The 26,326-nt window shown below is 42.4% G+C and overlaps 1 protein-coding gene across 3 annotated transcripts in view; it reads left to right on the top strand.

Moving 5' to 3' along the window:
* rims4 (regulating synaptic membrane exocytosis 4) overlaps window positions 1–26,326 on the top strand; it is a 98,732-nt gene that overhangs the window by 33,502 nt on the left and 38,904 nt on the right. For 2 of the 3 annotated variants that reach the window (XR_004220693.1, XM_002938012.5), the window contains exon 2: window positions 15,569–15,707. Coding sequence is in view for 2 of the 3 variants with exons in the window: in XM_002938012.5 (XP_002938058.2) it covers window positions 15,569–15,707 (139 nt within the window). In the remaining variant the exon portion in view is untranslated. The remainder of the gene's footprint in view (window positions 1–15,568; window positions 15,708–26,326) is intronic. The other variant, XM_031894810.1, reaches the window with a different exon arrangement.

The following is a 26,326-nucleotide window of genomic DNA, read 5'->3' as shown; positions in this document are numbered from 1 at the left end:
TTAACCTGCCTGATCAATATCTGTCAGATTTCAGGCTAGATGTTGGTCGGGCAGGCCCGTCATTTGTTCCCCTACACAGGCTGATATGCTGCCGAATCGGTCTAAGGGACCCATATCGGCAGCTACAATTGGCCCGTGTATGGGGACCTTAAGTTATGAAGAAAATGGGAAACAAATATTGAATCTCATACGGGGTCATAACCCAAAACTGTTCAAAAACCAGCTGTGCTAGCACAGTTTTATGATATCTCTGTTAACTTAACTGTTCTTGCTGCATTGTGCTTAGTATAGTGGCATACCTGTGATGGCATTGGTTATTGGTGTCAGTTCCAGCTATAAGCAGATGGAGGGGCTGTTCCTACTGAATTTTGCTGAAAGGGGCAGTATATCCTCCTTTTCAACATTAGCTGAACATGATTTTAGCCTATTATTTCAATTAAGAAATATATATTTTTTGTTATTTATTGCACTAAACAGGGTAAAAACCATTCACATTTTATATCCTGATTCGTACGAGCACTTGCAAAACAAATCACCAATCCACTAAGTTGATCTCTGTATAAACAAACCCATCACAGCCTGTCCATCAATCACATCACCCCAGCTAGTTTCTTATAAAGGGAATTATAACTCAATAGGCAGCTATTGGAGATGATAAGGAAACATTTGGCCTGTCTGATTCCTATAAAACACCTTTAAAGAGGCCCAAACCTGTTTTCTTATATATATTTTTTTTTCTTTCAGCCTTTGGATCTTTCTTTCCAAAAAGGTGAAGAATGCTTTAGTGTTGAAGCAATTTATAGCATCATTCACGTGCTTAGTTGCGATCTCACAGTTCTATATTTATAGCCATTTATAGTCTGTCAGGCAGCAAGGTGTGCAGTTAGTGGTTCAGCTGCACAAATGTAGGGCACCTCTAATATATGTATCAGTATAGCTCTTATGGCCATACTATGTCTCTCCAGGGCAGGCTGGTTTAAGGCCTGGCAAAAGGGGCATTTGCTGTGGCCTCCATCATCAGAACAGCCCATTGGGGTAAATGTAGATTCCATGTTATTTAGTTGGGCAGCATGGTTGTGCAGTGGGTAGAATTACTGCCTTGCAGCCCTGGGGTTGTAGGTTTGATTCCATCTGTGTGTGTATGTTCTCCCCATATCTACATAGGAAGCCTCTGTGTTTCCTTCCACACTCCAAAAACATACAGATTGGGTAACTGTCTACTGGTGAAGTTAAATCTAATGTGATAAAGATCTTAGCATGTAAGCTTCATTGGAGCAGTAAATGTTATATAATGTCTTTTAGGCAGGGTGGAAAACTTTGGATCAAAATAAAGTTGAGATGGTTGCCCAAATAATTCCTACTTGGCTTCTAAATGATGAGGAGGAAGGTCCCTGATGGGGAAAAAGTATCATCATAATTCCAGTGTTGACAATCCCATCCTGACTTGCCATACTCTTTATCTGCTTAATTGCTCCTCTGGATCTTTTATATTTCAATAATGTCCCCTTTAAAGAGACAGAAGTTAACCTGGTTATCCTAACCAAATTCATACTACCCCCAGCTCTCCCAACACACCATTAATCCAAATGTGAGTGTTTGGGCAGAGATGTCCAATCAGTTTCCCCAACATCTCCAGCAGCCAAGTTCTGGACCTTTCCCCTATCCACACTGAGGTTGTTGCCTTTCTGCATTGCCAGGAGCCCACTTTTTGTAACTGAGTGCCATAATAGATTTACAGCCATAACATAACAGCACAAAGTATAAGATATAGGAAACCAGCTGGCTCAGTAGGGATCACATTACTGCAACGCTCATCAGTAAAGTCAGTTCCTAAACTGACAGGTAGAAGAAGGAGGAAAATCAATGGCAAGATCAGATACTGCGACTAAAGGAAACAGTACAAATAACTCCCTACCCGCCATGTTGGGGAAAAGTAAAGGGGCAATATTGCATAATGCATTTACCGGATTTTACATTTCTGGTTTTTACACAATTTTTGCAGAATATATGATTTACTGAAGGGCTAGGGTAAATAGAAGAAGAATAGGTGTATCATATGTTACATTAGACCCAGTATAAAGTAAAGGTGGCCATATACGTTAAGATTTGCTCATTTGGCAAGGACACCAAACAAGCAGATCCTCTCTCGATATGCCTACCTATAGTGGGCGATATCTGGCTAATGTAATTGTTTGGCTCTAGGGCAAAACAATTGTATTACAATGAATGGCATAGGAGCCCACGGGCCGGTTCAGTCCCCAATCTGCCAGGAAAATCAAACCTGCCCGATTGACACCTGGCTGATATTCAACCAGATATCGATCAGGGAGGCCCATCGTGGGGCCCCATACATGGGCAGATAAGCTCCTGAAATGGTCTAAAAGACTCGAATCGGCAGCCTAAATATGCCCATGTATGGACTCCTTTAGACATTGGATTGGGATTTAATGATAAGGCTGAAGTCATAAAGATGTAAGACAACACACAAGTTATTTTTGGGGGTATAATATAGAAACCCTTGTGTTAATGAAGAGGTTCATTAATTTCCTGTTGCAGATAGAAGAGTTTGGGGCAAGTCTTTTTCTGGGGATTTTAAATACTCAGATATTTAAGGAGGACCTGTATTAGGTGTGAATGTGCTCATATCTGTTAATGGGTAATATGCCAAAGCCACAACTGCTCCATAGTATTTCCCACACAAACTCTTGCTATGGTCGTAATCAAGCCCAAGATTCAGCTACTTTTACATCAAATCAGTGCTTTTATATAATTACATATGTCTGTTAATATTAGACAAGCATACCCAAATGTATTAGTGCTTCTGTCAATGCAGTTTTGCTGGCAAACAATGTTCCATCTTGGACACAGAAGTTATTCATTCTATCTAGCATTCTCCTTGAGCTTGTGTTAGCTTAGGGGCTTGATGTATTGGGCTAACATATTATTTATAACATTTAGTTATCTAAATTAAGCTCTCTTTGTACCCAAGGGGGCAACACTCCTCCCTATCTACCATTACAGCCATATTCTCTCTGGGTGCTCTTTCAGCTGCAGTGAATCAAATATCCATTATAGCCCATATTTTATTATCAATCTATGTTTTTTTTTTATTCAAATGACTGAATTCCATATCAACTCGGCACATACATTCACTGAAGTGATTACTACATCAAAGTGCTTGTGTTCTTGCCATGTTATTTCTTTAGAGATTGAGTAAAATGTATTAGCTCACAACGGCCTCATTTGGATCATGTCACCAAATGCACAACATACAGTTCCCAGTGTGCATTGGCCACAATATTTAGACGTACAAGGATTTCTATATTTTTTTACCCAGTCATACAGTGGGCACACCAAGCAGACCTAAGCTGACCTTGTGCAGGGTGCTCCCTAAGGTTGGCACACCTTAATAGGTCCCTCTACACCAGATCGTTTATTAGAGGTATGGATTGGTTGTTAGTCTATTAGTGTAGGGTGCATATTGAGTTGACATCTTGGCTTGGGGGTGGTGCTTAAGCCTAAACGATTTTAAAACAAATGTTCTATTGAGGCACCTACTGGGGGGGGGTGTGATAATTTGTCAGAAAGCAAAATGCTCACTGATAGTAGAAAGATAAGGTTACCCGTGTTATTGCAGTGAAGTGCACGCAAATACAACTTTTGGGTTATTTTACCTCTTTTCATTCTTATTGATTCAAAATAAAGGAAGATTGAAATACCACATCCAAAGGTTGTATTTGCCTGCACTGCTGCCACAATAAACAGGATAACTTTTATTCTAGTACCCGATGAACATGGATTGGCTTGATCTGCGCATAGGACAAGTTATGGTGACAGTGTGTTTGGGTATATCTTGTGATATCTACTCCAAGCAGAGCCTCCTGCAGGCCAGCAGTCCCCATGGGGCTACCAAATAGCCAATCACAGTCCTTATTTGGCTTCCCCAAATAACTTTTTTCATGCTTGTGTGGCTCACCAACACTTTTTACATCTGTGGCTCATAAAGTATAGTATGCTATAGTCATTGTTGGTAGCACTCAATAAGGGATAGAGACCTGTGCAAATCACATTAAGTGACCTCTGCCAATGTCCAAACTTGCATTTTTACCTGGTTTGACACACAACCAGACCCATCCTGCAAGAACCTAAGCTGCAACCTGATCTGCTACCCCTGCTGCCCTGAACCACCGAAGCATTATGTTCTAATACAGTGATCCCCAACCAGTGGCTCGGGGGGAACATGTTGCTCCCCAACCCCTTGGATGTTGCTCTCAGTGCCCCCAAACCAGGGAGTTATCTTTGAATTCCTGACTTGGGGGCAAGTTTTGGTTGAATAAAAACAAGATTTCCTACCAAATAAAGCCCCCTGTAAGCTGATAGGGTGCATAGAGGCTCCCTAATAGCCAATCACAGCCCTTATTTGGCTCCTCCATGAACTTTTATTGTGCTTGTGTTGCTCCCCAAGTCTTTTTACATTTGACTGTGGCTCACGAGCAAGAAAGGTTGGGGATCCCCTGCTCTAATACATCCATACCAATAGTATCCATATATACAGTATATGCATACAACTTTGATTTTAATGACCATAGCCTTTATTAAAGAATTAGTAAAACAAGACATTTTTATTCATTTAACTATGATGTACTGCTACACAGCGCTGGTAAAAATGATTTATTGTGGTTTATTCCGAAGCTTTAGATTTCTCCTAAAATGGCAGCTTGCTATTTTTAAGCTTGGGAAAAGTCAACTGCAGCGTTATCTACGTAATAAACAAAGGAGCCCGATTATGACTTGCTGGAATCAGCTGGGGTATTATGATACAGCGCAAAGCAATTCTCTATAATAATAGCCGGTATTATCGGAATAATGATAGTGGGGTCCTGGGATGTGACTTCAGACAGGAAATGCTTTCTGATTCAGCTAATAATAGGACTTTTACACAGAAGAAGCTCTTCAGAGGGAGTTCTGTTATCCAAATGGAAATTAAAAGAACATAGAGTTTATGCCCCATGTCTGTTTCTCACCGCCGCCCAATAATGAGAATGGTAATACAAATAGTTTATAATTCAGCAGGCCGACATTTACATTTTGAGAGAGAGAGATAAATATAGAATAGATAAATGGGCGGCACGGTAGTTTGCTTTACTGCCTTGCAGTGCTGAGGCCCTAATCACTATCATGTATTGAGTTTATATATCCCCCTCATGTTGCATGGATTTCCTCCCATACTCCAAAAATAACCTAATGAATTCATGGAAAACTATATCCCCGCACAATGTCGGTCTCTATAAAAATATATTGCATAAACAGCTCATGTGTAAAACCCTGCTTCATCTAAATAAACCATTTTCATAAAAATATACTTTTTTAGTAGTGTGTGCTATTGGTTAATCCTAAATAGAAAACTGCCATATTAAGTACTAAGGGCCGCCCCCTGGGATCATAGGATTCACAGTGCACACAAACAAGCCAAGGCACACATACATGCTAGGCCCCATCAGCCAATGAATGGGCAGAGTTCTGCCTTTTTCTCCCACACTACTTCCTGTTACACTTAGAGCTGCATTTCTTCCTGTCAGCTGATCTCTGAGGGAGCACACAGACCAACATAAAATGGCGGCTCAAGGGAAAGGATGTAAAAGGGCAATATTTACTGATATATATATATTCCGATTTGGTAAGATTCTTTTATAAGCCACTTAATATGACATAAGTTGGTTAATTATCCTTTCTGGGAGAATCATTTTCCTTTAATTGGTTCCTGATATAGTTGATCCAAGTAAGGAATGGAAAATCTCTGGTTTGGAAGGCATGTGTGTTTATGCATTATACAGAAAGGCTAATAACTTCAACCTCACCATATTAAGCTGACCAAGCAAACCGATCTCGGGTAAATCATCCAGCCATTGGCATTATTTATGAAGGAGACAGCCATCATAGTTCAATTTGTCTTTCTGAACTTGTAAACATGCAGTAACATGGGCTTCTTACCATGGCAGACAGGGCCGCCGCTCCCTATAAGCAGAGTACGCAGTCTGCATAGGGCACCAACTCCCCGGGGGGCACCATCCCAGCTGCTCAAAAAAATTGTTTTTATATATTATAACATACCCCCCAACACTGTCCTGCCGGTTATTATAGCGCATCCCGCTGTCACAGATAGTTCAATCAATCTATGGGGGCAATAGGGGGCACTTACTATGGGGGCATTGTCTATGGGGGCTATTGGGGGCACTTACTATGGGGGCATTGTCTATGGGGGATATTGGGGGCACTGTGTGTGGGGCCCCTATAGTAGGTGTTTTTTTTTATTATTTTATTTTTACTTCCGTAATATTTGGGGGAGGGGGCACAAAAGTAAATTTCTACTTAGGGCACCCATTTGGCCAGCAGCGGCCCTGATGGCAGATTATAACAAAGGACTTTAGGAAGCCCCCCCCCATGGTTTGTACAGCGCTGCGGAATATGTTGGCACTTTATAAATAAATGTTAATAATAATAATGGTTTAGAACTCCATGGGAATCCAAAAACTTCTGAGGTTTCTAAAGCCATAGGAGATGTGTGAATGTATGCCAAATTGATTTACAGTCCCCTGTTGGTTTGCAGTCCCATGGTAACAATAAAAACTTGATTTGGCTTTCTATCCAGTGCCAAACCCATTTTGCATCTCTAGAAGAGTTTCTGGCAGATTGTTGTTTTCCTCCTGCTTTATATATATATATACATAATTTCGTACTTGCCAATAGCAGTATGGATATTCTTTTACCAGAAGCAAATAATATTCCATGGAAAGCCTTACCATGCAGAATGCTAATGTTAACATTATTCAGAGAAATACATATCTAGATATCTTGGCTTTTCCCTCTTTACTTTCACTTTAAGAATATATTTGTTTGTATGTATTTTTAACTTTATTTATAAATAAATAAGTATAAATACACAGGGAGTAAGTGCCATGTGGTATGAGACACAGTAGGGAGGAGGTCCCTGCCCCGTAGAGCTTTCAGTCTGAGTGGTTGGGTAACATACAGGCACAAACTGGAAGGTAAGAGTGCACCAGGTATGGGCATTTGCCCTTAAGCGCAGGACTGGGCAAAATAATGTTTTAGTGCTCCAGAAGGTACAGTCTGAGTTTTATCTTAAAGAGAGTGAGTGAGTGTTCCCTACGGAGGTATTCAAGGATAGAGTTCCAGAGATAAGCAAGATAGAAAGGTTTAAGACAAGAGAGCGCAGTGGGTGTGGATGGGGTAAAAAGATGGAGGCTCTGAGAGGAGCGGAGGAGACGACCAGAAACGCATATCCGATTTTTCCACAGCAAATGATTAAACGATACATATATTTATTTTTCAATAAATTCCATCTTCAAGGTGTTCCTTATAAACGAAAAAGAAGAAAGACGTAGAAGGCAATATCTGCAGCACATCTGTTGTGTGGGTCTGTTCAGCTTGGGGATGAGGAAGCAGTATTCCGTTCAGGTTAATGTCCCTACCATCCTCTGTAGGAGGATTTCCATCTGCAGCCTGTCACAGCAGCTCGTGCCACTGGCACAGCACGTATTTTCAAAGATTTTGGCTGACTGATATCTTCATTTAGGGGTGTAGGTTGGTTGTGAATGTTTAGACGTGCCAAATTGGGGCCTTTATATATCAAGAGTCGGCCCCCACTGCATGAAGAGGCAGGTTGCCACAATTCAGCGTCTCTTTGTGGCTCATGGGAATGATCCTGCTGAGCAATATGTCACGGGGAACATCATGAAAGCACGCAAGTCATTTGTACTGGCAGCTGGGACTTGGATTTATAAAGCAGTGTTCTTCCATACTTGCCAATAAGATACTTTCTTAACCATCGGCACAATAATGTTATTTCTCTTACTTTCCTGCAAAGTGAAGGAAATGAGCAGTTTCCTCTGTTATTATTCATAGCCGAATCCATGACCTTGTTGGGATCCAATTTAAAGACAGAGGTTTAATCCCCTTCCCAATTCATTGCATTAGAAAGGACAATAATACCCCCACCTTCAGCTCTCTGGGTACCATAAAGCACTGGGGTTTTAATGGCAATGATTATTGTATCATCCTGTTTTAAAGGGGAACTTTTGCTACCAAATGAAATCAGCTGAACTATAGGAGATGCTATGTGATTTTTTTATACAAATAGGTGTTATTATTTTTTCCAAAGATGACACAGGGAACATTTCCCCAACCCTCTCGGCTCACCATTACATGCATCCTCTCCTTCACCTTGTTCCATTGAGAAGTGATGTTCTCTGTGATGTCCCCCTGCTTTCCATAGTGAGTGCTCCACTGTGGCAATAAGGGACTTGAATCCAAGAATCCGCCACTTTACAGGGTACATAGAACTGTGTGGGGAAATGATCCCTGCGAGCACAGTCAGAATATCGAGCTTTTTTCTCAGTCTGTGGAATTAGGTATATCTGTAAAAAATGTATTTATATTTGTTTCATATAGTGTTTGTGCTCATTTTCTGCCTAAGCACCCAGTCAGCTCACTTAGCTCATATCAAAGAAGGGGGAATATTTTCCTTTTAACATGTTTACAAGACTGAGCTTAGGCTATGAAACATAAAGGACAAATATCCCCTCCCTAGGACCAAAGGGATGGGATCTGTGCTAAGGTCTGATGGAAGGAGCATCTTTCTACCCATTAAAACTCACAGCAAAAGTGAAAGTCCCACCTCCTTCAAAAACTGCAGAGCAAGTGTTATCTGTGCATTTTAGAGAAACAAACTGCACCATTAAAGGAAAACTATACCCCCAAACAAACTATACCCCCAAACAATATTGCATAAAACCCTGAACATGCTCCCCTTCTGAACACACCCCCTGCTCTCCTTCTGAACACGCCTCCTGTTCCCTTTCTGAACACACCCCCTGCTCTGCTTCTGAACACACCCCCTGCTCCCCTTCTGAACACACCCCCTGCTCTCCTTCTGAACACCCCTCCTGTTCCCCTTCTGAACATTCCCCCTGCTCCCCTTCTGAACACGCCTCCTGTTCCCCTTCTGAACACACCCCCTGCTCCCCTTCTGAACACGCCTCCTGTTCCCCTTCTGAACACGCCTCCTGTTCCCCTTCTGAAAATGCCCCCTGCTCCCTTTCTGAACACGCCCCCTGTTCCCCTTCTGAACACACCCCCTGCTCCCCTTCTGAACATCCCCCCTGCTCCCCTTCTGAACACGCCTCCTGTTCCCCTTCTGAACACGCTCCTGCTCCCCTTCTGAACACGCCCCCTGCTCCCCTTCTGAACACGCCTCCTGTTCCCCTTCTGAACATGCCCCCTGCTCCCCTTCTGAACACGCCCCCTGCACCCCTTCTGAACACGCCCCCTGCTCCCCTTCTGAACACGCCCCCTGCTTCCCTTCTGAACACGCCTCCTGTTCCCCTTCTGAACACGCCCCCTGCTCCCCTTCTGGACACGCCTCCTGCTCCCCTTCTGAACAGCGATGCGTGGAGCGCCCTGCAGGCATCGGTCTGGGCCGCCGGGGCCCACTGGGTATTTTCCTGGTACCCTGGCGGTCCAGCCCAACCCTGGTTATGTATTTATTCCGGGGTAATAGTTTTCCTATAAAGGGCATCTTAAAGTCAGAACTGCAATGCTCCCATTAGTTTGTAGATGTACTATATTAAGGGGGTTGTGAGCTCCTTGTCCTTTGATGCATAAAGCCCATGCAGATGTGTCTAAGGGGCCGATGTACTAAACAGTGAGTTAATCTGTCGCGTGCAGTGGCAAAGGAATTCCATGGGTTAGTACATTTCTCACCTATTTATAAAGACAATTTGTGCCTCAAATTCCAGAACTATTAAAATCAATGACCAAAACTGTAGAGAGAAGATGTGCTTTCTTGTGCAAGTTGAGCAACTATTATTTAATAGCTGTTAAACACCAAGGGAGGATTATAATTGCCTGCTTTTCAATGGAGCCGATCCAAAGCCTAGGGATAAATTAGGCATATTTTCCTCAACCCATCTGTTTTGTGCTTCACATAAGTGTGTGTTGTCTTATGATGATGAGTTGGCTTTGTCTCGTGAGTCAGTGCCTTCTGCGGGCCGGTGTATTAGGGGAATGAGTTTCTCTGAGTTTGTCCTTCAGGGAAATTGGAAAGACTAATTCTCTGGGGTGCCAACATTTTATGAACTCCCCTAGTGAATTAAATTGCACCTTGGGCCAGTGTTTCTTTTTGGAAAAAAAATTCACCCATCAGGGGAACCAAATATTAGACAGGTAAAGGGAAGCCTAACCCCCCCCCCAAGTCTAAAAACTAGGGATGCACCGAGTCCCGGATTCGGTTCGGGATTCAGCAGGATCCCGGCTATTTTTAAGGATTCGGTTGTGGTTGGATCTGTGGTCCCGGCCAAACCGAATCCGAATCCTACTGGGTGGGTGCCGAACCCAAAAAAGTGGATTAAGTGCATCCCTACTGACATACAGGCACCTATCAGCCTACAAACCAGATATATAGGACTGACCCAATGAAGGATTCAAGTTCATGAAGCCCAATACAAACCTAAAAGTAGTCTACCAAGGAAACCAGTCCCCAGCCCCAATATTTGTCCTGCAGGGATGAAAAAAGGGCAAATGGCAACATACAAATGCCCCATCTAGAATATGCTGTTCAGTTTTGGTCTCCAGTGCTCAAACGGGACATTATTGAGTTAGAGAGGGTCCAGAGAAGGGCAACTAAGCTGGTAAAGGGTATGGAAAGTCTCAGTTATGAGGAAAGACTGGCCAGGTTGGGTTTGTTTATACTGGAGAAGAGGCGCTTAAGGGGTGACATGATAACTATGTATAAATATATAAGGGGATCATATAATAACCTCACTAATGTTTTATTTACCAGTAGGTCCTACTAAAAACCCACTGATGTTACATGGAACAGGTCCTTGCAATTGACCATCGTGCTATTTTAACTGCACCCACCTGTCATGGTCACCCAGTGAGGGATCGGCAACTCACAATCCGACTCCAGAACACAAAGGGTTAGAGAGTGCCGCAATAATATATCATTTCTCTGCTAGGGATGTACTATGTTGGCAACTCAGGGGAATTCTACATCACTGTCAACACCTGCTTTCTTTTATTAATCCCTACAACCTTGCAAAAAAAAAAATCTATATTTCTAGTTTCAAGTGAAATAAAGTCTTCGTTATCCCGGTCCCTTATGTGTGTAATGAGAACTGACCCTCCCACGTGCCGGGAACTGGTTGAGCCATGGAAGTTCCCCAGTGTCTTTACGTTTCCCAGTAATATAGATCAATGGGCGATTGGTGGGAGCCATCTGTTCAGATGGGGACATTGCTACTCACTGAACCATCCCCAGGTACAATATTGCATTAGCAAATGATGTGTTGTTGATTTATTCACTCCTCAATGCATTAAAATATCTCAGTCAATTACCCTAAAATGCCCTTTCTCCCAACATCCATCAAATTCCGATTTTAATCACTTTAGGGGGGAAATTATACTCTGGATTTGCACATTACATAGAAGCCTGTTTGACCTATACATTAACTGTGACAGCTATGGAACGTAAAGCTTGCCCGTCATTATAGGAAAAGTCATTTTTACTAAATAGTTTGCATAATCACCTTAACATGATAAAGTAGACTTCATTTAAAAGGATCTTAACATTTATTTTGCTTAAAGCACAATTATGTGACCACTTGTAAATAGGGTAACCATTTGGCTGGTATTTCACCAGTGTAGCCATTAAATCACCAACTATGACTGAGGCCACTATTATTCATTTACCAGTGATATACAGTAAATTTGAAATCCCCATCACCCCTAATCTGCCCCAATACCATCACAGCCAGCTCTACCTGATATGATAGGACTGACCCAATCTGCCCAATCCCCACCTCTATTGTATTACTGCCCCTCCCCCTTACAACAGAGTCCCTTCCCCATCAGGCAGTATAACGCTGGCCATACACGCACCGATAATATCGGACGAAACCTCGTTTCGTACGATATTCGGTGCGTGTATGGCGAGTCGACCGGTATCGCAGGAGGCTGCTGATATCGGTTGACTCGCTGATAGGGCAGGTCAAAAGATTTTGATCGGGCACCATAGAAGGCGCCTGAGCAAAATCTGCCGTCAGGGCTGAATCGGGAGAAGGAGGTAGAAATCCTATTGTTTCTACCTCCTTATCTGCTGTTTCAGCCCTGAATGTTAGTGGTGGATTGAACAATCTTTCGTGCAACCAATGGTCACACGAAAGATCGCAGATCGCCACGTGTGTGGCCACCTTAAGACAGTATAAGTGCTGCCTTTCTGTTGGTAAATTGTAATTGCTTGGAAAAGCCATTCCATCATTTCTTTTTAATAAAAACAATGCCAAGAGAGAACTACGAGGAGCAATTCTCAACCTTTTCTCCCCCACAAGAGTAGCCAACATCCAGACCTCCCCCAGAGGAGCAATTGACAATTTTTCATCCATATGAGATGGAATATTGCAACCAAATGTTGTAATTCAGGTTACCGGTGTCTGCAGAAATTATCATTATAGATTTTTTTGTACATTTTCTCCATGGATAAAACTGTAATTGGAAGAACTAGAAGAGGAATGGAGGATATGTGTCTAGATCCTCAGGGTCGGACTGGGCTGCCGGGCCCCCGGGAAAAATCCCAGTGGGCCCCGGCTCTAGTTGGCCCCGGCGGCCCAGACCCGACCCTTGCCGGCGCTCCCCCTGCCCGAACGCTCCTCCCCTGACGTGTTAAATATACGCGCTCGGGGGAGGACGTTGGGTGGACGTTGTAGATCCTTATGTAGAAATAGGCCTCCCGTGAAATTTGGATGGACACTATAAGTTTTTAATATCTTACTAATTAATAATGAGACCTTAACCTTTGCCTCTGGGACAGGAAACAGTCTTTTTAGTTTGCACCTTGTGGTCTGGTCCAAAAAATAAAAGTCCTCTCTAATTAACATGAACAAAGGACCTAGTTCACTTTAAACCGCATTGAATAGGAGTCTGTGAATATAGTTACATAGTTAGTCAGGAAGGACTGGCAACTGGAATGGAAACATGTATAGGCTAGCATCATTTTAATGACCCAATCAGGAGAGACTTCTAGAAACTTTTAGAAGCCCATCTTTTCTATAAGTGTGGCTAGAGTAGGTACAATGGACACACAGGGCCCAGGACTGACCATGTTACCAGATCACAGTGAGCATTAGATATTGTATGTAGTGACTTTAGGATGGTTATTAAGGAATCAGCTTGGGCTTCAAGTGCAAGTAAAGCTGGCCATACACACGAAGATCCGCTCGCTTGGCGAGGTCACCAAGTGAGCGGATCTTCTCCCGATATCTCCACCTACGGGTGGACGATATCGGGGAAAATGTAGGCTAATTCGATTATAATGGCGGCAATGGGGCAATTGGTTCGGGGACCGCATCAACGAGCCAATACGGTCCCCGATCTGACTAAATCTTTTAACCTGCCTGGTCGATATCCGGCCAATTTCAGGCCAGATATCGGTCAGGCAGGCCCCTCATTCCTGCCCCTACACAGGCCAATAAGCTGCCGAATCTGTCTAAGGGACTGATATCAGCAGCTACAATCGGCCCGTGTATGGCCACCTTAAGTTATTACCCTAGCTTAAATAATCTGCAAGCAGAGGTTCTCAAGTGCATACATTTGGGGTGAGCTGTGTTCCCTTAGAAGTCTCCTGAGAAAGTGGCCTAAATAGCTGTTGGTGGAACCCATTGGGTTCTTCCTTAGTGTGTGTTGCATGCAGCTTATATTAAAGGGGAACTCCAACTTCCTAACCAAAATTTGTTAAAAAGTCCCACACAACACAGAAACCCCTAATATTATTATTCCTTTAAAAAGTATAAATAAATACTATTTTATATGCTGAAATCCAGCTTCAAAACAGGAGCCAGTAACATATAATGTAAGCCAATGATGTAAAAGGGTGGGCAAATAATGTCGGTGGACAGGGCTCTGATGTGGCGGCTTGTGATTGGGCAAATCATGCATCAATCAGGGGACAGGCCTGCCCAGTTTTTAGACTTAAGGCAGTTTTAAACTGGACAGCGGGTAAAAACCCTAAGGCACAACCAGACAGAGTTGGGGTGGAATTTCGGCCTGTATTTACCCCCATGTAATAATCTCTCTGGTAGCGACACTGGCTCTGATAACTTTGTGACTCCATTACTACCCTTCCATTTAGGTTGTACAGAAGTGGCAAGCCGCATTCCATCTTGCTGCCTGCTACATCCTTCCTTTCTGCAGCAAGGTTCATGTATATTTTAAATCCCAGCTCCAACCAATTTTTGTTTCAAGTGAGTTATAAATAGCAGAGCGTGACATAACTGGGCCATTCTGCTGCCGAGCCTCGCTGGAAGTCTTGCTACCCTTTTTATGTTCTCCTTGCGAGCTGCTTTTCTGCTTCTATTATGGGTTCCGCTCTTGCTATTGATTGCTTTTTTCTTATTTCCCATGTAGCATCCAGGTCCCCACTGAAATAAACATTCTTTTGTTTATCCGCTACCGGCATCAGCACATAATGGAAGTGTTTGAGAGAAGGTATAAAGAGAAACAGGACAAAGCGTCCTACTAATGTTCCAAGAATATGCACAAGCTGTAAAATATGTCCTAATAAATAAATAAATAGGCTTTAGTGATGTCATAAGTTATAACTGGTACATGGTGATGTCACTGCATATGATAAAGTCACCTCAGAGTTCCATGACCTGTATGAAGGCATTGTTAAATAGTAATGGAACTCTTTGGTGGCTTCCAATATCTTAAGAATGAATATTAGGAGAATGGAGAACCTTATGCCTTATATAATTCATTTGCTTAGACATTTAAGACTCACTAGGGCTGCTTTAGGATCGGGTGCAGAGGTTAGGCCACTAATGGGGGGAAATGTTGATGACAGCAAAAAGGAAATATTATCATCTTTTTGTAATTCTACACACCTTTTCTTCTCACTTAGACCATTCCAGCTTCTCAGAAGTCTTTTTGAATGCAAGGTGGATGTCAACAGCCCTTTCTGTCAGGTTCCCCTGCTGCCCTGGACATGTTTTCACTTTCTTAAACCATCCTAAACCCTTAATTTGGCCATTACATTGTTCCTCTGAATGGCATAGTTTTCCAAAAAATCACATTCTGCCCCTGAACCAATGAAAAAGAATGCAGAGATTGTCAATGTTCATTGTGGCCACCATCTTGGCCATGTAACTTCCAACGGAGCCAAGTTGACAAATAAGTTGCAGAAACTGTATGGGGTTCGAGGGAGGAGCAGGGGCTCGATGTAATGGACCATGTAAGTAAAAGTAGCATATCTTCTTCTTTAATAATTGTTCACAGGTCGGGGAGTCCAGCCTGTGACCCCCCCACTCGCAGTTTGAAAAACATTCTTGAAACAAGGAACAAACAAGGAGCAAATCAACACAAGAGAATTTCTTGAGATAGAACACAGTTGTCAGTTTTAACCTGGTGATAGAAAAACATATTCTCATTAATGAGAACAGACCCAGATAACATTGAGATATGGTTTATATTATAACCAGAACTTTTTTCTCCCTAGAAGATGGGCGCAAGCTGAAAGGTGCCATCCAACGCAGTACAGAGACGGGTCTGGCTGTTGAGATGCCAAGCCGGACGGTGCGCCAAGCAAGCCACGAATCTATAGAAGACAGTATGAACAGCTATGGGTCTGAAGGAAAGTAAGTCAATATAACATCTATTTTATTAAGATGACATCTTACTTACAGTTGTGATACATGTGAAGCACACAGATGGATCAAGCAGATCTCAATAGCCAATAATCCAGACAGCCAGCAATTGGCCAGATAAGCAGATCAGGGAGTGATTAAGTCTATTGGTCCAATAAACAAATGCTGATGCAATTTTCACTTGCCAGCCCATTACCAGATTAAGAATTAAACTAATGGAGTAGCTCAATTCTTTAAACAGGGGATCAGGCCTTGCTCCCAGTTGGCCATCCAGTTCATCTCACCTGTTCAGTTGGGTTTAATTCAGGGACCAGTGCAAACCAGTCAAGTTCTTCTACTTCAGTCTTTGCATATCAACTTGATGCCAAAGGCATCCATTTATTATTAGAAGGATCAGCCCTTTGTGTGCCAGTTCAACCCCTATTGAAGGTCAAACATTTTTTGAGCTATGGCTTTAAAGGTCCAACCTTGATCAAGACCCCCTTTAGCTTAAATGGGTAAAGATATAGGAGAATATGGGTGCAATCAGAGATGTTGAGAAAAGAGTAAGTACAGTGAAACTTATCAGAACTGTTAACAAAGATGTGCCCAAAAAGCCACCAATGAGGATAGAGGAGCAACACATCCCCATACAAATCAGGGTTTGAACCCTTAGCAGTCCTGACACATATCCATCACAAATCTCACCCTAACTGACCATGAAGTAGGTGTATATATAGGAGAGCGAATTGCCATTATCCCCATGGTACTTGGAGCAGTGGCTCAGCCTTAACCCCAGGTATGGTAACTGTGCTTTAGGCTGAGCCACTGCTCCAAGTACCACCATGGGGCTAGACTCACAGTAGGGAACTTCTGATTCAGGTAGGGTTGCCACCTGGCTGGTATTTTATCAGCCTGGCTAATAAAAATGATGCTTGATCCCAACGGCTGGCTGAGCAAACCCACAGTAATTGGTCGACATGGTTTACTGCCCAGGTGCAATTTGCCCAGTGTTAATAAATGAGCCCCAGTATGTACAAAATGAACCAATACGAGTCTGGCCATGTTTGAGCAGTGTATGTGGTTGTTTCATGTGAGCCAAATGCACACAACACAATGCACCTGTTGTTCAGCAAATAAAAATAGATTGGGGCTTTAATAAGAGTATTCTGTACGCTGGGTGTTTTTTATACACCATTGTTAATTACAATTTCTTCACGACGGAGACATCTGCTCTATAAATTGACTCATCTGTAATATGGGACTGAAGCAGAAGCTTGTACGCACTGATACATCGTGCCACCATTTATACAAATGAATGAAAAAAAGCCACCCGATATTCCGTGTGATAAAATACCCTGCCCGGGTTTGTCTTAGCGAATTCTATAGCTGAGGAATCACAATGAGATGAAGGCTACAAATTAGTCATTAAACACTGATTCCTCTTTGGAAATGAAACAATCTCTCTCTAGAATAATTTTTTTTGCATTCTATTGGGTTTTTGCCAAAATTTTCAGAATTCATTTAGCGAAGTCAAGGCTGGTAATGGACTGGGCCTGAAAAGTGGCTTTTCAATTGCAGGGCTGGGTGCCAGGCAGGCCCACATTGGCACAAAAGATGATGGAAATTTTGATTTTGTAAAGTAGGGGTTAGATTCCATTTGGTACAAAAAGCTCACGTTGTGTTTGGGTGGAGTTCCCCTTTAAATATAAGAATGTTATAAAACTCTTTTTTAGGGTTGCCAGCTGGCCAGTATTTCACCAGCCTGGCTGGTAAAAATGATGCTTAATCCCAATGTTAGTAATAGAGCAGATATAGGAAAGCTGGTATTTATTTCCATAAAGGTCATCGTCCCTACTGTCTTCATAGGGTAGTTTGCCCTGTCCCAGGCACCCCAGCTCTGAAACTGTCAAAATGAAACTAGTCATTGGTCTTCTTTGTCTTCTCTGTGCAGCAGGAGCCAATCGACAGCAAGTATACATGGTGCCTAAGTATATTATCACTCTTTGGCCCCATGTATAAGTGTTTTAGAGGGCCTTCCACCACCTAATACAAATACAGGGTCCGTTTTAGCAGCATTGGAGCTGGGGGCTTGAAAGGGTTAAAATATAGAAAAGTTTAGTGGATAAAGTCCATTGTCAAATCTGTACCATTGAGCATTTGAAGAACACCATTGGCTGGCCATTGGGTGACCTGAGTATACCGACAGTTGTGTGTGCTAATGACTGCCACAACCCTGCCATTACGCTACACTGTGACACGAGCCAATAATATGTCATTTCACATTAGTCGCTTTTGCCAACTGCCGCCTTAAGCTGCCGGGCATTGAGGCAGAGAAGCAGTTCTGTGTGCGAAACATTTGTGCAGAGCTGAGGATTTCTATGAATTGCCTTCTATCTTCTAGATTGGAAGAGCGTTTGTGAGTCTTAGTTGAATATACCCCGGATCAATGGAGGTTGATTGCTTGGAGATGCTCCCTATAGATTTATTGATGTCCGTATGGATTTGCTGCTACACTGTTTGCAACCTTTGAAGAATCAGGGCTTAATGAGCCTTAACACAGCAGCATATTTACTAGGCCATGGGGTGAAACAATTAAAAAGGCTGATATGATTCTCTTATTCATCTGGGGACAAGGTAGAGCCGGTCAGTGCTTCAAAACCCCCACCAGGACGGGGGGGCCTGCCCTTTCACAAATTTACATTGTAATATATACACTTGTTTCATGGTAGACAATTAAAACAGTGCCAATAGGATTGGAAAAATGATCCCAAGAGCCCAACACAATGATGCCACGGGGCCAACAGGTCTGGGATTGAACAATAAATTTAATTACAGATCATTTAGATACAGTGAAGCAAAATATGCTCCATTCCTTCCTATTCCTGCATACAATAATGCATACGCCTATACTAAAGCTACAGCTACATAACTCTTATTGTTACCTAGGGAAACTCTACTCCTGAACTGGAAGGAAGGCATCCCTCCGACATTATAGAACCTTTTTATGGTGCAATTTATACCCATAGTTAATGTGAAATGCCATCAAAACTTATTAACTAAAACAAGGTGCATATCTGAATCAGAGGACGTTTCGTGGTTCTTACCCCACTCAATTACTTTATTCTGTTGAGATATTGTTTATAAGTGGATAATGAGTGGAGGTACACTCCAGCCAGCAGGTTGTACAGTATATTGCGGGTGCTACAGTATGTGGTATTGGGAATAATGGATAAAGGTATTCAACAAAACAGGGCAGCATCTTATCTGCTTTTGGGTCAAAATGGTCCAATTTGTAAACATAGGGTGTTGGTCATACGAAAATATCGTGGTTGCGTTCCGAAAGTCACAAATTTTTTGCGGATCCAAACATTCGTAAAGGGCGCGAAAACCTTTCTGGCTTTGAAACCTTCAGTGTATGATTTTGGAAGCCTCCCATAGGGCTCAATGGCACTCTGCAGCTCCAACCCGGCCCAAGGAAAGCCTCCCATAGGGCTCAATGGCACTCTGCAGCTCCAACCCGGCCCAAGGAAAGTCTCCCATAGGGCTCAATGGCACTCTGCAGCTCCAACCTGGCCCAAGGAAAGTCTCCCATAGGGCTCAATGGCACTCTGCAGCTCCAACCCGGCCCAAGGAAAGTCTCCCATAGGGCTCAATGGCACTCTGCAGCTCCAACCCGGCCCAAGGAAAGTCTCCCATAGGGCTCAATGGCACTCTGCAGCTCCAACCCGGCCCAAGGAAAGTCTCCCATAGGGCTCAATGGCACTCTGCAGCTCCAACCAGGCCCAAGGAAAGCCTCCCATAGGGCTCAATGGTACTCTGCAGCTCCAACCCGGCCCAAGGAAAGCCTCCCATAGGGCTCAATGGCACTCTGCAGCTCCAACCCGGCCCAAGGAAAGCCTCCCATAGGGCTCAATGGTACTCTGCAGCTCCAACCTGGCCCAAGGAAAGTCTCCCATAGGGCTCAATGACACTTTACAGATCCAACCTGGCCAAAAGAGAGTCACAATACCAAAGCTCGAATGAATTCCGAAATGGTCATAGTTAGAAGTTAGCGAAAACCACGAAAAATTTGTGGAATTTTAACGAAATTATCATGGACATTATGAAAACCTCTATAAATTAGAAAAGAAAATCATGGTTTAATGAATGGGCCCCATAGTCTTGTAGGACTGATACACCGGGTGGTGAATCGGTTCAGTGATTATCATATTGGATTGTATGTTCATTTATTGAAAAAACAGCTTTCCTGCCAGAAGGTGTTTTGGACCTTACATTAATCTGCCGTTCATGTTTCAGTAAATGAGTGTTGGCGCTTCAGGGTTGGTGCCTACAGCTCTTTAATTTGTTCCACTTCCGTAATTAATAACATACTGGTTATCAAGGGAATACATAGAACCTATAGCAGCCAATCAGTGATTATTTCAGCCAGCTGCAGGCAGAACAATGAAAGGCAAAATACTGATTGATTGATTTGTATGTATTACTGCCAAGGTGCAATTTAGCCCAGTATTAATAAATAAACCCCAGTTTTGCTTCTAAGTTGACTCAGATGAGTTACAAACTGGCAGAAAACTCTACCAAAAAGTAGTTGGGTTTGCTGAGATGGGAGTCAAGGCACTGGCACAAGTCCTGGCTTCAACCCAACAGAACCGCTAAGGGATGGACTGGAATACAGATGCCCTGATCCCCATCATCAGTGCCCAACCTTCTGTGATTGAATGAATGCACATCCCACCAACGTCTAATGGAAGCCTTCCCAGAAGGCTAGAGGCTGTTATAGCAGCAAAGGCAGGATATTAACTTGATTAAATTGCTATTAATCACCTTGGTTTAGGAATGGGACGCTGAACAGACAGGTGGATGGATACTTCAATGTCATGTTGTATATTCCTCATCATCACAAGCACAAGGGCATGAAAAGCACACGTGTCTTGTGCCCCAGGGAGCTGGCACTATAATTATATTTGCAATTATTATTTTTTCATATATATACTCATTACTTTTCTTTTCTTAGCGCATAATAGACTAATTAGGCTAAAACCTTAATATACGGGCAGCAAATCTGATGTTAATTCCATTTCTAGGTTATTTAACTCCATAGAGAAATAAGGAAGGACGCAAACATGCAACGAAGCTGTATAATAAACAAGCATTACCTTTACTTTAGCCAATAAACGCACAAAATTCATTTTCACCTGATTTTGGAGCCCTGTTACAGGGGAAATTGAAATCACCATGGCAAACTGTAATAGTATTTAGCAATAAATTTTAAAGCAAGACAACGTATTTGCTCTTTCTTCTTTATGGAGAGCCCTGGTGAGAAGAGCTGAGAGGGAGGTGGGCTTCACGCCTTGATGAAATATGGGCCTAACCAAGTGTTTAAATCCACTGATACCACAGTAAAAATATGGTGAGTTTAGTTTTTGGGGAGACTCATTAAAGACACTTTTTAACATCGATTCTTTCATTGTATCCCTGGGTCAATTCCATGTGTAATACCCCAATACCCCTTGCAGAATTATTGTAGTCTCCGTTTAATATACAGTATAGTATCCCAAAACACATGACAATATAAATTCAGTGTTAATGGCATTTATCCCAGAACACACGGAAGCACAAATATAGTACCAAATCAATATATAATGCCCCGGGGGGGGTCATTTATTTTTCCTGCGGCAGTTCTTCACAGAGAAATGACAGTCTGTAATGCCCCATGTATCAGACCTGTTAGAATGCTCGGGACCTGGGATTTTCTGAATAAGGGATTAGTGATGAGCGAATCTGTCCGTTTAGCTTTGCCGAAAAATTCGCGAAAAGGCGAAAATGTCGCGCGTCAAAAAAATTTGTCGCGCGGCTATTCTTTTGTCGCCGCACGGCTATTATTTCATCACCTGCCGCTATTCTTTTGTCCCGCGGCAATTTTTGGATGCTCGGCGAATTTTTCCGCAGCGAATTTTTTCATCCGCGAATCCATGCCTTGCGAAACATTTTGCCCATCACTATAAGGGATCTTTCCATAATCTGGATCTCCATACCTTAAGTCTACTAAAAAGTTGTATAAACATTAATTAAACCCAAAAGTCGTAGAGTCTACTAGGCCCTAAGGGGTGGGGTTAATACAAAGCATTAATCAAACATAGTTTGGGTCAAGTCTTTGTTGGATCAGCAGTGGTGCCAAGCTTCCAGCCACTGTTGAAGAATTTACATATACAGGTATAGGATGCATTATCCAGAATGCTCAGGACCAAGGGTTTTCCGGATAAGGGGTCTTTCCATAATTTGGATCTCCATACCTTAAGTCTACTAAAAAAATCAATAAAACATTAATTAAACCGAATAGGATTGTTTTGCATCCAATAAGGATTATTTATATCTTAGTTGGGATCAAGTACAGGTACTGTTTTATTATTACAGAGAAAAGGGAATCATTTAACCATTAAATAAACCCAATAGGGCTGTTCTGCCCCCAATAAGGGGTAATTATATCTTAGTTGGGATCAAGTACAGGTACTGTTTTATTATTACAGAGAAAAGGGAATCATTTAACCATTAAATAAACCCAATAGGGCTGTTCTGCCCCAATAAGGGGTAATTATATCTTAGTTGGGATCAAGTACAGGTACTGTTTTATTATTACAGAGAAAAGGGAATCATTTAACCATTAAATAAACCCAATAGGGCTGTTCTGCCCCAATAAGGGGTAATTATATCTTAGTTGGGATCAAGTACAGGTACTGTTTTATTATTACAGAGAAAAGGGAATCATTTAACCATTAAATAAACCCAATAGGGCTGTTCTGCCCCCAATAAGGGGTAATTATATCTTAGTTGGGATCAAGTACAGGTACTGTTTTATTATTACAGAGAAAAGGGAATCATTTAACCATTAAATAAACCCAATAGGGCTGTTCTGCCCCAATAAGGGGTAATTATATCTTAGTTGGGATCAAGTACAGGTACTGTTTTATTACTACAGAGAAAAAGGAAATCAGTTTTAAAATCCTGTATTATTTGATTAAAATGGAGTCTATGGGAGACTGGCTTTCCGTAATTCGGAGCTTTCTGGATAATGGGTTTCCGGATAAGGGATCCCATACCTGTATTACCTCTGTAATATTCTCAATAAAAAATCAGTTTCCCAATCCGTTAAAACAAACCCAATTCTCTGTGGTTGTTCCTGCCATTTGGGATCTTTGGTCACAGAACATGGGCCAGTTCTGCTGGATGAACATCCACCTGAATATCCAACAGCCACCCAGGACTGAGGTTGTTGTGCAGCCCGAAATAAATGTCATTTTCCTCATCATTATCCCCCAGGCCAGAAAACTAATAATCCATGTCTGTAAATAAAAAGGTAATTTGCATGTAAGAAATAAATGAAGTCCCCGCACTTTTAGAGGCCGAGCCCATTACGTTCAAGTACAGCCCCAGGCGTTGCTGGAAATTTTTCGATCGGAAAACAATTATCAAACATATTAAGGTGGAAAGTAAATGAGTTTAATAAAAGAGCCAAACAGAAGATTTAATTGTAAATGAGACTATTTTGTCTTCCCTGACAGAAATAGAATTTAAATCTGTGAACTGCTAAAATAATAAATGAAGGAATCCAAGTTGTAATGACTGGAATTGATCCGAGGGGGTGGTTCATCCAATGGGGAGGCTGCTGATTGACTTGCTTTTGGGCAGTTTGGTTCAATACATTTTAGTTTGATATGACCTTTTGGTTTTTATCCCGGCATCGCTCGGCTACATTTGTTGATTTAGAAAGCTATATTTCTGGCGAGAATTGCTTTTGGAAAGACTCTTTTATTTGGGTTTTACTGTGTGAGAACTTATATATCAGCTGCATGGCATGAATGATCACCATTCAGTATAATGAAATTATTGAGAAAACCAGAAGCCAATCACTGCATACTATTTGTCTACATTAACAGACACCCTTCTGGTGCTCTCCCAGAGAATAGAATCATTGCTCTTCGACTGTTTCAAAATGTTCTCACCCCACTTTTGATGTGGCCTTTATACAATTTATTCGTACTTTATGTCTAAGAGATGTACACTGTATGAGCAAAAGTGTGTAGACACCCCATCTGATTAATGAAATTGGCTAATTAAACCACAGCCATGCTGATTCAGGCATAACGTTATATTACCCTGGCAATGCTGTGCTTCCTACCTTGTGGCAGCAGTTTGGGCAAAGGGTTTGCAAAATGGGAGTGGAAGAACTTGACTGGTCTGATCTCAACCCAACTACGACACCTGTGGGATGGGTTGGAATGATAACTCCAAGCCAGACCTTATCTTCAACGTCAGTTCCCAGTCTCACTAAAGGTGGCCACACACGTGGCGATCTGCGATCTTTCGTGCGACCGATGGTCAGATCGTCAGATCCGCCACTAACCTTCAGGGCTGAAACAGCAGATAAGGAGGTAGAAACAATAGGATTTCTACCTCCTTCTGCCGATTCAGCCCTGACGGCAGATTTTGCTCAGCCGCTTTCTATGGCGCCCGTTCAAAATCTTTTGACCTGGCCTCCTGCGATATCTGTCGACTCGCCGACTTGCCATACATGCACCGAATATCGTACGAAATGAGGTTTTGTACGATATTATCGGTGCATGTATGGCTAGCTTAACGCTCTTGTGGCTGAAATCCCACCAACAATTTTTCCATTGTCTAGTGCAGGGATCCCCAACCTTTTTTACTCATGAGTAACACTCAGATGTAAAATATGTTGATGAGCCACACAAGCATGAAAAAAGTTTTTTGGGGATGCCAAATAAGGGCTGTGATTGGCTATGTGGTAGCCCCATGTGGACTGCTGGCCTGCAGGAGGCTCTGCTTGGAGTAAAACTGTGTCTCTGAGCTTCCAAAACTTGCATCCAAGCCAAAAATTTAAAAATGGCTCCTACTTTGAAGCCACTGGGAGCAACATCCAAAGGGGTGGTGAGTAACATGTTGTTCAGGAGCCACTGGTTGGGGATCACTGGTCTAGTGAAAGCCTTCCCAGAAGAGTAGATGCTGTTATAGCAGCAAAGGGAAGACCAATGTCATATTAATCCCACTGGTTTGGGAATGAGATGTTGGATAAGCAGACATGTAGTTCCAAGGATGTAGCTCTTCTTGCCACGTTGCCTACTTGCCTCTGCCTCCCACCACTCACGAATACAGCTGTGCCCCATGTAGGCATCAATGTATTCAGCCCCAGGTCTCTGTGCTCGAAAATGGAGCGACTTGCACCAAGTACAGAAATCTTTCTATAAATACGGTACATTTCCCTTAACATTTGTTCTGTATTTTTGCTGCTTTTCAGCAGGAAAGAAATTTTTTTTTTTTTTTTTTAAAAGTGATTTATTAATTCAGTAATAGAAATAATGTTCTTCAGATCTGTGTGATGTGATTTCTTTATGCACCCGCAACTCAAATTTATTATGCTTAAGACACGTTCCGAGAAGAATGTAAAATCTTTTTTGAATCTCATTAATGCATGACATTTTGTTTCTCAGAAAAAAGACTAAAGATAGTCTGAAATTCATGGATCCGCTGTAACATTAAAGTAGAGGGGAACTGCTCTTATAGGCTTATTATACTGACAGACAGATGAAGGAAGCAGTGTTGTTATTAGTATTATTATCTGACACAGCAACGACACAATTACAGCCAATTACAGAGTTAATACACATCAGACCTAAGATCCCTATAAAGGTCCCCATACACGGGCCAATTGTAGCTGCCGATATTGGACCTTTGCAGCTTATCGGCCTGTGTAGGGGCAGAAACGAGGGGTCTGCCCGACCGATATCTGGCCTGAAATTGGATTTATTTGGATCAGCTCGTTGATGCGGTCCCCAAACCGACTGCGCCCATTGCTCCCCAGGGCCAAACGATCAAATTAGCCTACATTTTCCCAATATCGCCCACCCGTAGGTGGGGATATCGGGAGAAGATCCGCTCGCTTGGCGACCACGCTATGGCCACCTTTAATAAATAGTGACCATCACCTGTATCTATCCATTTTGTAAGCATTCTGTAAACCTTTCTATCTCGCTGCTCCTTACCTCTGGAACTCTATCCCTGAATCCCTCCGTAGGGAACACTCACCCACTCTCTTTAAGATTAAACTCAGATGCTACCTTCTCGTGCACTCTTACCTTTCAATTTGTGCCTGTATGTTACCGAACCACTTAGACTGTAAGCTCTATGGGGCAGGGACCTCCTTCCCACTGTGTCTCATACCACATGGCACTTACTCCCTGTGTATTTATACTTAGCCCTACATAGCCCTACTAAAGTTTTAAGAGAAGTCTTGTACACTGTCTAGAATAGGTACAAACAAATCTAAATCTCTCCCCTTTATCTCACTCTCCTTTTTATATTCTCTTGCTTCTCTCTAGCCGCAGTTGCTTGTTTCTCACCTGTTCCTACTATACTTCTTTCCTTCTTTTCCTTTGATCCACTGTTTCCCGTTTCTCTCTTGTTCCATCACTTTGTGGTTTTGTTTGTGTCAGTATAACTTTCCCTTCTGCTCTGCCATTTCCTCTTTCACTTTTCTCTCTTTTTTTCCCTTTGTTTCTTGTCTGTCTCTTCCCACAATCCCCTACAAATCTGCACTATTTTATTTTCTTTGT

Source organism: Xenopus tropicalis, chromosome 10 (genome assembly GCF_000004195.4).
Source record: "Xenopus tropicalis strain Nigerian chromosome 10, UCB_Xtro_10.0, whole genome shotgun sequence".
Classification (NCBI taxonomy): Eukaryota; Metazoa; Chordata; class Amphibia; order Anura; family Pipidae; genus Xenopus; species Xenopus tropicalis.
Note: the sequence above shows the minus strand (reverse complement) of the source record. Positions and strands in the feature narration are given on the sequence as shown.